At 39.4% G+C, this 12623-nt stretch overlaps 1 protein-coding gene across 4 annotated transcripts; it reads right to left on the reverse strand.

Annotated features, from left to right (window-relative positions):
• Positions 1-5922: 5922 nt before the first annotated feature.
• On the reverse strand, positions 5923-12579 carry LOC139447462 (signal peptidase complex subunit 2-like). Of its 4 annotated transcripts, none has more exons than XM_071228842.1 (6): positions 12535-12574; positions 11025-11051; positions 8920-9006; positions 8181-8341; positions 7562-7696; positions 5923-7239 (listed from the first exon to the last, which is right to left on the reverse strand). In XM_071228842.1, exons 1-6 carry the CDS (start codon positions 12559-12561, stop codon positions 7053-7055), a joined length of 624 nt encoding a protein of 207 aa, XP_071084943.1. In that variant the 5' UTR covers positions 12562-12574; the 3' UTR covers positions 5923-7052. The 4 variants fall into 4 exon arrangements, with proteins under 4 accessions (XP_071084943.1, XP_071084944.1, XP_071084946.1 ...); XM_071228843.1 differs by having other exon boundaries at positions 8920-9003; positions 12535-12569; XM_071228845.1 differs by lacking the exon at positions 11025-11051 and having other exon boundaries at positions 8920-9003; positions 12535-12579.
• Between the last annotated feature and the right edge of the window lie 44 nt (positions 12580-12623).

Genomic DNA, 12623 nt, shown 5'->3' on the forward strand with positions numbered 1-12623 from the left:
CCAGAGTGAGTGAGTGAGTATGGTTTTTACGCCGCTTTTAGCAATATTCCAGCAATATCACGGCGGGGGGACACAAGAAATGGGCTTCACACATTGTACCTATGTCGGGAATCGAACCCGGGTCTTCGGGGGCGTGACGAAGCGGAACGCTTTTAACCACTAGGCTACCCGACCGCCCCTGGGGGCACCAGAAATGGGCTTCACACTTTGTACCCATGTGGGGGATTCGGACCCTAGTTTTTCTTAAGTTAATTTATATTTTTCCAGTCTCCCTCACTTTGGGAAATATTATTGTAACCATGGTTAACTGTTTTTAATATAATACGATATGGTGCGTCTTGGCATGTTACATATAGACACGTGAAGATCCGGGATAGAATAGGTCTTCAGCAACCCATGCTTGCCGTTAAAGGCGACTATCCTTGTCGCAAGAGGCGACTAACGGGGATCGGGGTGGTCAGGCTCGCTGACTTGATGCATGTCATTGTATCCCATTTGTGTGTATCGATGCTCATGATATTAATCACGGGATTGTCTGGTCCAGACTCGATTATTTACAGACCGTCGTCATATAGCTTGAATATTGCTGACCGCGACGTTTAAAACAACAAAATGCGAAAATATTTCTTGGTTTTTTTTTATGGTTTTAGGTGGTAGCTCAAATGCCCAACAACATATGTTTTTATACGCTCGTGCAATAATTATTACCCCGGTCAGCGAGCGCGTGTACATTCGTTTGTTTGTTTGTTTGTTGTTTGACGCCAGCAAAATGACGGCAGTCTGTAAATAATCTAGTCTGGACCAGAGAATGCTGAAGGCCAATTCTAACCCGGTTCTTCACGAGGTCCATGTTCCTTCAACTTGCATTCTCAGCTCCCTGGGGAGACTACATATCCGAGATATTGCGATGTGACCTGATTCCTTTCATCTCGGTTTCCGTGACCTACTGACTTTCTTGCACCTGCGCTAGGTCTATCTTACAGACATACACGTTTAGGCTGCCAAGTCTCGACTTTCTGCTCTCAGGATTAGTTTAACATTAAAGTGCTTTATCACACAACATTCATTTTCGTTTTAAGAACTTTAATTACAAGAACACTCAGACCTACTCGACCAAACCATTATTCTCCTCAACTGAAATTATGAGGTTGTTTATGTGCTTACAAGTGTATACTTAAAGTGAGGTGCACGGATATTACTCGAAAACCCACAAACGGTAGTGCATGACACACACACACACACACACACACACATACACACACACACACAAAATTATGGGGATGAAATTTGTACATAGCTGGAGAGGGTTTGGTTGGGAAGAGATAGTTTTCAAAAGATAAAGTTTCTTTAAAATTCTTTTAATAATACACATATTGATCTTTGTATATTTATTCTATCTTGAAGTGAGCCATTGTGTATAACATTTTCACAGGGTTATCAAACAATTCAGTAAGTCCACAAGTGTTTGTTGCACAAAATACGTCCATGGTAGATTCTCAGCAATATGGGGTCCTTTCAGAATGATAAACTGGCATACCTTTTTTTATATTAATTTCGGATTTCCTTATCAGTTAAAATTCTATACCAAATTTTGATAGTGCGTTTATGTTTTAGTACAGTACAGCGACTGGAGTAGCACCAGGCTCATAATTCCCCCCATTTTTTTGGTGAGTAGTTTGGGACTAAACCAACAAAACATGATGATATGGGAATTCGTTTTTTAAATTTTATTATTTGGTGTTACATTCTGTTATACATTGTTGTTTTATACATTCTAGACATAAAAGTAACGGGAAATGAATCTCATTTTAATATATTCCGAAAAGATTTGTTATTTAGGTACAAATAACTGAAGTATATCAAGTCACCTATTGTATGCAAACTAAAAATTCTTCTTGGTGTCGGTTAATATATACCCGTTCTATCAAGAATGGTTTGACATTCCGGATAAAAATCACTGAACCATGAATTTTGAAATTCCTCGATTCTGATTGGTCAGTCAGAGGTACACGATCTACAATTACCACCTCTTTTTGAAACCGCCGATATCGGCACGTTCGGTGCCGAATTCAAAGTAGCGCCGTTAAATAACCCAGCTCGACGTTGAAAACCTGGAATCGTTGTCTGTTCGATATCTCGGTCAGGCGACATAAAGTTTATTTGTTGGTATTCATTACTGGGTCAAGGCCGGAATATGTGATTAGCCGAGTCACATGACCAACCCATTTATTTTAGTAGGTTTAGTGGAATACCGTCAAATATAATAGTAATGGAGACATCATGAGAGCCTGTTGGCTTCGCAAGTACAGCCAAACCCTCCCCCATCCTCCACCCCCCACCCCCCACCCCCCACCCCCACTCCCAGCTCCAACACGCACCTTTGGGACTCGTAAGTGCAAGAGTGAATGAGTGAGCGAGTGAGTATGGTATTACGCCGCTTTTAGCAATATTCCAGCAATATCACGGCGGGGGACACCAGTAATGGGCTTCACACATTGTACCTATGTCGGGAATCGAACCCGGGTCTTCGGCGTGACGAGCGAACGCTTTAACCACTAGGCTACCCGACCGCCCCTAAGTGCAAGAAGGTGAACTTAATGTTAAATGAATAAGCAGTTTCGAGAGTCTGCTTCCAACTTATTGTTGATGTACAATTTCTCTGTAATCTTGGATAATGACCTGAAGTTGCGTCAGTTTTACTTGCAGATAACACACGATCAGAAAGGTCAATGAATTCCTGGCTCAGAATCAACTACAACAACAATAGCATGACGTCATCATTATTGTTTTAAACCCTGGACTCCCTGTGGGACTTCCTGAACGGAATGTGTTGCAGGCGACGTGTACAGTTACATGATGCGGATGCAACACCATTTTTCATAGCATCCTGCTTCGTGTGTCTCATGGAAGGTGCGGCTCGTTGGCCTCTGGGCTTTGTGAGCGTAATTACTGTCCATCATCGTTAGAACTTTCCACGAACCGCGCCAAACTCGTAACAGAAACCCCCTGCATGTTTACAATGTTTTTTCGCAAGCTCCCACGTTCATAGAATTTGGCTCTTCGAGACTCACACACAGTGAAAGTCAATTTTTACATTTATTACCTACGAGGGCAAACATATCGGGGTTAATAAAAATCATTTATCATCCAAAACTGGCTCCCATAGGAGATATCGCTTGGGTGATATCAAGCAATATCTACATAGTAGATATCGCTGCAATGAAATTGCATCACAATGCTTTGCAGACCACTGTGACGTCATTGTTACCATGACGTCACAATCAAATGACATCACTAATGGCACTGCTACTAAAGTTGTTAGTAGTACTGTTAGTAGACGCTGCTTATTACTGTATACAAACTGAAAAAAAGTTGGAAGAATGATGTTGGATGATCAATAAAATCTCACCTTCGTGTCTTTTGATATAAGCCTCGGAGTTTTTTTCCGGTTTTATCAACTCGTGTTGATATATATTTGATATCAAAAGACACTCGGGTAAGATTCTCTATATGTGCCGTAGGGTCATATCACGTCACGAGACAACAGCGCATTGTTTCCGTCATCCAGACGGCATTGTTGATGTCATTCGGATCTTATTGTGACGTGAGGGTCGGAATGAGGTTACACTAGAAACGACGTCATAGCTGAAGATTGTCAACGTCATTCGACAAATTGTATTTCTGCTGTTTTCGACTTGCTGTCCTTAAGGTTCAACTACACCAAATCAGAACCAGCCTTCAGTGCAGATCGAGATATCTGCAGGCTGTGATTGGAGGATATTCTGTAAGATTTTTATGTCTTTTAAATGTACATCCATCCAGTTATTAAAACTGACCATGTTTTTCTATATTTAGTTCTGTCTTTTTCAACATGATGACTAATGCTGAATGTGACCACAGCTATTTTCAGGTAGGTGACATTTGGTGCGAAACTGGGGGTGTTGTGTTTAGCTTCCGGTACTCGGAAAAGGAGCTGGCTAAGCTAGTCATTTTTTATGTTTATACTGCTGCGCTAAGGCCAAACTGTGCACACACGTACAGGTAATAGCTGTTGAATGCTTAGTTATTTAAAAAAATATATAACGTTACTATAGAAGTCTATGGGAAAACATTTGGTTGTGTGTAACCTTAAACACTAAAATTTGTCTCTGTATGTAGACATCTCCTTCGGTAATAAATTAAACATTATATTCGTGTTCATGTCATTCTATGTTTACGACACTCGTGCCTAAATTCCGATGTTTCCTTTGCTCTCGCTCGAGAAATATCGAAATTTAGAAACTCGCGTCGTAAACACAGTGACATGAACACTCATATAATATCCTCTATTTACGACAAGCATAGGTTGCTGGGGACCAATATTCTTACTCGGAATCCCTTCGGATCTAATTAGATGGAGACACACTGGATATTGGAGGATGGCGCTGGAATATTGCTAAAAGCGGCGTTAAACCAAACTTACTCCCCACGACGGTGGTCTTCAATACACTCCATTCTCACAGTTTGAGTTTCAAAGACCGGTTGTCAACATAAATGCGTTCATTTTACGTCCGTTTCTTAACGTTGTGCGCAGTTCGTAAAATAGACATACAGAAAACTACGGATATAACGAACTCAAAGGGACCACTAATTTTAGTTCGTTGTAGCCGTGGTTCGTTATATGCATATATACAGCATAACCACAGCAAATAGTCTGGACAAAAAAGTAAGTTCGTTATATCCGTCAGTTCGTTATAAGCGTGTTCGTTATAACCGTAGTTTACTGTATACGTTGTTTGGCGTGTGGGAGTTTAGAGCTTAAACTTCCTGTTAGTTTCCCAGGTCGCTGTTTAAATATTTCTACATGGATTATTGAATATCACACAAGTGTCAGAAATGTACTATCCTATATATCTTAATGGGACGGTGTATGTCCGACACTCGTCCTATGTTAATTAATCCAGAAATATTTTATAACAATACAAGGATTTGTGGATGGGTTCTGTTATTTCAGTGTAGAACATTTTTGTTTATGGTCCAATTTAAGGTGTACTACGTTCTAATTTAGCATTTTAGCACAAGACAACAGCTGTGCAGCTGCGCATATATAAACAAATTAATGTCATATTTCTTCACTGAAATTAATGTTTTTTTTGTTTGGTTTGTTGTTTAATGTCGCACTCAGCAATATTCCAGCTTAATGAGTGAGCGAGTGTTTAGTTTTACGCCGCTTTTAGCAATATTCCAGCGATATTACAGCAGGGGACACCAGAAATGGACTTCACACACTGTACCCACGTCGGGAATCGAACCCAGGTCTTTGGCGTGACGAGTGAACGCTTTAACCACCAGGCTACCCGACCGCCCAGCAGCATTACAGTTGGATACAACCAAGTATAGCTTGCTGATAACAAAGATTCACTCACTTTCACAACTGTTTTCATAAATTAATGACAAAATGAATGAAGAATTACTTTTTTATTTCATGATGTATGACAATGACAAAACATACAATCTCAGTTTCAGCCTGATTGGGATGAAAACACAGATTGAGGTACAGCTGATTAAGGCAATAACATGTTCCAGATTGGAGCTGATGGAAAACACATATGGGAACACAAAAACAACCAACATAAACAACAACATAACCAATGGCTCCGAAATAAGACACATCTCTCATTACGACGATCAGCTGGAACAATTCACATCCCATACAACAAAAGATTTCATACAAACGTTAACTCCACGTTCTATCCATGGACTATGTCTATCTTCACACATAAGTTTAGTTACCCTGGAGCTGTTATTTCTTCTTTAGCTAGATGTTAAGACCATCATAGAAGCAATGATCCAAACACAAAGGTTCTTAAAAATAAGCTTACTTTCAATCGAAACCATTGCTTTCAAATGTTTTACCATTGCTTCCATTTTGGTCCAATTTGAGTCTATTCCAGGCATTATGCCCTTGCCTTTTATACTGTAAATCTGGAAATTAATGCGTCTCCAAATTAATACGACTGCTAGCCCAAAATGCAACTCAGTATCAATGCGACTCCCCCGACCCCATCCCCAGTGCAATGATGCATATCCTTACCTTAATCCAACCTTACTTTAATCCAATCAAACAGCAAATAGCACCACATATTAGAATTGAGTAGAGAACTTCCGTAAAAAACAATAAACAGTGTTTTCCTAAAAACAACACACAGTTTTTATGTTTACATTAGGGAAGTTCAAAGTCAATAAAATAACTGAACCAACAGTTCACTGATTGGTATGCGGAGGTGTCAACAAGCTTCACACGAGTGGGTAGAACTCTTAACCCCAGCAGTGATAACTCACCAGATACCCATTGTGTAATTCCTATTCTTTGAATGACAATGTTATATACTTGTTACAACTGCTGCTCAATAAACTGTGTTCGTGTTTATATTCATGTTGGTATTTCCACTATCCAAAGTGTGCGGTGAAGCCGTCTTATTGTTGATAGTCATTTTGGAGACATGAATACGAAGTTAATTAATGACTTGCACTTTTCGCATTTACTTCATGCTCGCGTTAATTTCAAGATTTACAGTATATCAAATCTGTCCTCCTTCGTCCCCACCCTAACCCATACCCTAAGATGGAAATTACCACTTGCCCTTAAGCCCGAAATAAAAAAGTTGTAATTTTACAAGCCCATTCACTGTTTTTTTTACATATGCTGTAAATCATATATCATCCTCTTGACTCTCATTGTTAAATTTCAGAGATAGACATTAATTTGGGCACAACATTTGAGGCATTAAAGATTGAAAATAGAATGTCTTCTTATTTCAAATGGATTACCTTTTGCAGGGGTAGCAGACGAAAATCCCACTAGCCCTGGAGGCGATTTTGTTTTTTGATTAATATCCATCCCTGAAACTCGATCCCTTTGATCCTAAACCTATATCCCCTACAAAAATTGTCTCCCCCACCCACCCACCTTCCAGTCCAGCCCTTTCAATCTCCAAAAATTCGAAGCATTCTCACCCTCCACCTGCAACAAAGCACACACATACATTTTCCCACACACAACCCTCCCTGCATTAGTTTTTCTTCTTCTCCGTGTCAAGGCTCTGTTTCACTTGCTTAATCAACGGCTCAAAGAGGTCTGCACATAGTGTTCCGGTCTCGTCAAAGAACTTGGCTACAGAGTGGCTGATGTCTCGCGAGCGTGTCTCGCCTGTTTTCCCATCGATGAAGGATGCTGACAGATGATAAACATCATCGTACCTGCAAGAAACGAAAGATCAATGATACATGATTAAAAAATAAACGATTTGTGGGTGTTGTTTATCATACAACAACACACTGCAGGGAGAATAAACCATGAGGATCTTACTAAGACCAAACATTTACATGACAGTCAGAATTTTCCTTGTGCATAACAAAGATTTTTTTACAAAGAAAAGCAGTGTAAAAAAGTGAAAAAAATTGCCTAAGTGTGAGTGCTGATTATGGAATCTTATGGCCACCAGGTTCCTGGGAATCTTACAGCCACTAAGTTCCTGGGAATTCTTATGATCGTGGGGTTTCTGACTTGACCTGCACTTACTTTTTCAGATAGGATGAGAGTTTCCAGATGTTGTCCGGGTCCATCCCAGCACGGTCCTTCTCCCGCACCACCAGGAAGTAGCCCTTCTCCACGTAGGTTGTGTACAGAGTGAGCACGCCCATTAGCACAAAATAGCTTGCTGGTCAAGGGGCATAACTCTTCCTGAAATAGTTTTCTCAAACGTCCGTGGGACTTTTGGGAAATTGATTGGTTTGTTGTTGAACGCTGCACTCAGCAATATTCCAGCTATAGGACAGAGGTCTGTAAATAATCGAGTCTGGACCAGACAATCCAGTGATTGACATCATCAGCATCAATCCACGCAATTGGGATGCGATGACATGCATCAACCAAATCAGCTAGCCTGACCACCCGATCTCGTTAGTCACCTCTTACGACAAGCATAGTCCTCTTTTACGGCAAGCATGGGTGGCTGAAGACCTTTTCTACCCCGCATGTTTACATGTTCATAATGTTCCATATGTCTGTCATGATTACCATGTTTACTTGTACAAACTACACATATTTTAATCGTGCCATTGTCACTGTAATACAAGGACTTTCAAACACATGATGGTAGAGAATGTTGAAATATGCAACAAAGTCTTGTAAAGGATACGACAGTACACACATGATAAGAATCGGTCGAGATTCAGGAAATGGTCGCAAGTAGTCCCACACGAGGGCAAACATGGCGAAGCCCACAGCGATGGTACAGATGGCAAGTCGGCCGTCCATGAGGGAGTGAGATTCCGTGTAGCCAAAGTTCTCCAGCAGCACCTGTAAAACATCGCCATTGACAGGTTCAGTCTTCTGTGTGTTCCAGCGTTCACAAATGAGTACAAGATTCATAGATAGAGTCATTTCTTATTTGTTTGTTGTTTAATGCCACACTCAGCAATATTACAGCCATATGACAACGGTCTGTAAATTATCAAATCTGGACTATATGGACCAGACAATCTTTAGTGATTGACATTATGATTAACGATCCACGCTGTTAGGGAAAGAGTGAGTGAGTTGGGTTTAACGCCGCTTTTAACAGTATTCCAGTTATATCATGGCATTTCAGCTTAATGTGGGAGGAAAGCCCGAAGTGTTACAGGTCTCAGACGTTTACCACTTCGGTGAAACTCATGAGCACGGGTATGGTGCTGACAAACCTAGAAACATAATCAGGGCTAACCGGTATTCGAACCCACAATCATAGGTTTCTGGCGTGCCCAAGGGACGCAACTCTGCACAGCGACCTGCGGCGCCTTAGACGACTGGGCCACCTGTGCCCCCCGTCAGGGTGAGATAGCACACACTAACCAAGTCACTCAGTCTGCCCATCAAATCCATTTGAAAACACATACCTTTTTAGCAGCATCATCTAATGAGTTCTTCAATGCCGAGGGATCCCATCTGTCAATCTTGACAGGTTTGTCTTCAATAGACCACTGCTGAAAACAAAATGATTCATGACTTCAGCACTTCCATATACGAAGGATACTGTACATGTCTCCTGTACCAAGCAAGTGGAGGTGAGAAAAAGACAAAAATATTCTGATTCATGATTATCAAGGAAATTACAGTTTAAACTGACATTAAGAAAATTCATATAAGTTTTAACATGTTCAACAACATTATCTAGTTTGCTTTTAACTGACTGAGTTTGGTTTTACTCCGCTTTTAGCAATATTCCAGCAATATACCAGAAATGGGCTTCACACATTATACCCATGTCGGGAATCGAACCCAGGTCCTCGGCGTGACGAGCGAACTCTTAAACAACTAGGCTACCCGACCACCGTTAGTGTGCTTTTAGGTACATGAGGATCTTGAACATATTGAATGACTGTCTGGCATTACCATGATTCACCATGTGAATCATTTATTTTGCAGGCATTCTGTAATTTTCTTACTTCATCTTAGAAACCAATCCATCTTTGCATGCATTTTATATAATTATCTCAAACATGGTTCAATCATTTTAATCATATTAATATCTGTAACACCTTTAACATGATAAATAGGTAATCGATTATCATGTTTATATCCAAAACAAATATAGTGCTAAGGCGTTTCATCTTCACCGACACCAATTGTACATGCAGATTCTATTTTCTACATTATAACATACTAAAGTACATATTACTATGATTACTCAGCATTGTCAGTTGCTATGGATACAGGGGAGATAACAACATAGGAGCAAAATCATTTCCTTGTCTCCGATGTTTTGTCAATCAATTTCGAAGGGAAGCATCATTTGTGAATGAATTTCTGTACAGATTTTAGGTTAAACACATGTTAAACAATACATATAATAATGAAACTATTAACTACTATTAACTTTATGATTAGCAAAACATTCCATGGTATTCTCCTTGTCAATCAGTATATATCCCGGACCTGATCCTGCTCATAGCATGTTAAATATCACTATCTAGCATCCAACTTGTTTAAAATTCCTTTTGGCAAATATCATTCATTCTTTTTATATCATTTACGTATACATGTATCATTGCCAGGGTTGATTATGGCTACATTTACAGGACATTCATTGATTGTCAATCAATGTCCTGAAGATGTTTTCAAAACCTGGTAATGATATTGATGAATGTCCTCTCAAGAATTGATAAAATTAAGCAGTCTGTCACCATGGTCACACTGTGACAAAAACTTGGGCGTCTACAAGCCCCAACTTGGTGCTAACAAGGCTAAAGCGTTAGTTTTTCATTTTACAGTTCATGGTTTTATGTGACTCGGGGGGAACTCCGATAATTAATTTCAAGGGTTCAAAGAAATTGAAGAATACTGTAAGATTTGAAAAGTATGTTAATTACAGGATCTTCATACTTCTTTTCAAGAACTTGGTACTAATGGACGCAATAGCAAGAGAGAACATCTAACTTTTACAAATATTTGCTTGCATCAAACCACACAAGTGGCTATGCTGAAGCCTTTACAAGTTGTATAATGAATCTTCAGTTATTCCGGACCCCGTTTATCTGGAAACCCCATCTTCAGGATAGTTACAGTTGGGAAAATAGCTAAAGGAACATTACCCCCATTAATACTTACCAATGATTTGTTAACCATGGTAATTTGAACATTCATTAATCCGGACACTATTACTTAGAATGGAACAGATCAGATTAATGAGGTTTTATTGTATCCAGTGTGAATCTCATGTATCTTTAGCTTAAGTCTTGTAAGATTTCTTCTGGTCTTGTAAGCTCAGCTTATATTATAAGACTCAATTCTACACGTTCTAGTGACACAAATACACACTGACAGTTTAAGCTGGTAGATGCAAATGTTTTTGGCACAGACCATCTTTTTCAATGGGAACCGGACAGAGGCCAGATTGACCCCTTCAGTTTATACTTTTGGCCAGTTCAACATTGTCTTGAAAATTACTGAAATAAATTAAATTCCCATCTGCCCATTGAACATGATAATAAACTATTACTACCTCATCTTTCTGCTGATTGGGTGAAGTCTGTGAAAATAAAATGCAGTATTTCCAGTTGATTTATTATCGTTTCATTATAAGTAATATGACCATTATCATTGATTCTTACCTGTAAGCATGGTAAGCAAACATCAGCATCATTCTAGTCATTATCATGTTTATTTCTACTTAAAATTACTTAAAATTACATCCTCAGAAGCCACGATTAGCCACTTAGCATATATGCCTAAAGTGCAAAACTTTCAACAAACAAGACAGCTCATCATGCCATCCCCCCCCAAGACTACACATTTTTTTGGTCATGTGCCTGTTACATTCACATATAAACATTCAGGTAGACCGCAGTAATTGGTTCCCCAAAGCAGAACGAATATTTATCATATTTAAGGAAGTCCGCAAATAAAAAGTGTTCCATGCATGCGCACTTTGTGACTTACTGTCGAAGGGAGGGGATTTTATAGGCACCATTTTTGTTGCCTAACGCTGTGAATGCATGTCACTCCAATTTCTCGGGAATGTTAAAAATGTGGACTAGATTACTTCCACAGTTAGAGACCACTCTATAGTAATCTAATAGACCCTAATTTGGAAAGTCAAGTGACCATACATGAAGTAATTGTTCTCACGCAACGAAACAACATGAATGTATGTGAACACAACATGCACAAGTTCAGTAAAATTCTCGGCCCCAGAGCAAAGTTTTACAATGTTCAGACCAAACCTTTCATCATGTTCATGCTCATTTCAATTTTAATGTTCCTTTACCTCTAAACATGTTAAAATGCATCCTAATGGATTTGGACACGCATACACTCATATAGCATGTAAATATATATAAGGAAACTGTCAAAAGGCTGCCACATGTTTACGGAAACCATTATATGCAGGGACCCAAATACTGCAACTACCCCTGAACTTTTTACCTCAATGCTAAATGAAAAGGCTGAAAGACCATTTACAAATAGGCCTATAATCCAGCAGTCAATGCTACTATGTGTGTGAACATGACACATGATTGATCCACATTTGTTTTACAAATCATTGTCAAAACATGGGTCTGTGTACCTTATTCGAAGTATAGCTGATAATGCACATATGGCGAATCACTGTATAGCCTACATACTATTTATATAGGGAAGGCAAGGAAATGGAGAGTATGTTACCCAGGTATATTTTCTGAGCTGACATTTCTGTGTACTAACCAAAATCTGAATACACATATGAGGTCACACATATGTAGGGAAATGATTACACTTAGATCAAAACTATGGTGGTTGTGTCTGCAATACAATTCAAGACCAGAAGGGCAGACCATATGGCCCATATGGTATATCGTTATCAAAATCTGCCGGTTTCAGAGAATGAGCCGGTAACCTGACTTTACATGTTTTAATGAAGGAATGTTTGGTGCAAATATAACATAAACAGGGAATTGACTTGGTAATCTATATAACTAGGCAGGGGCATGAAAAAGACAAACGTAAATAAAGAAAATAAAGGTGAAAGAAACCTTCGAATCCTTCTTTTCGGATGCCATCTTGTAACCGGAAGTACACGTCTGATAACTCTCGAATAAAGGCTATCATGTCATAACCATGC

This window comes from Haliotis cracherodii, unplaced genomic scaffold (genome assembly GCF_022045235.1).
Source record: "Haliotis cracherodii isolate W230 unplaced genomic scaffold, xgHalCrac1.p SCAF_7, whole genome shotgun sequence".
In the NCBI taxonomy this organism is placed as follows: Eukaryota; Metazoa; Mollusca; class Gastropoda; order Lepetellida; family Haliotidae; genus Haliotis; species Haliotis cracherodii.

Coding starts and splice junctions, on each gene's coding strand:
- LOC139447462 (XM_071228842.1), bottom strand. CDS start 12,561: ATGGCATCCGAAAAGAAGGATTCGAAG. Junction 7,697..8,180: donor CTTATCATGTGTGTACTGTC/GTATCCTTTACA, acceptor TTGACCAGCAAG/CTATTTTGTGCTAATGGGCG. Junction 7,240..7,561: donor CTCTCATCCTATCTGAAAAA/GTAAGTGCAGGT, acceptor CGTTTCTTGCAG/GTACGATGATGTTTATCATC.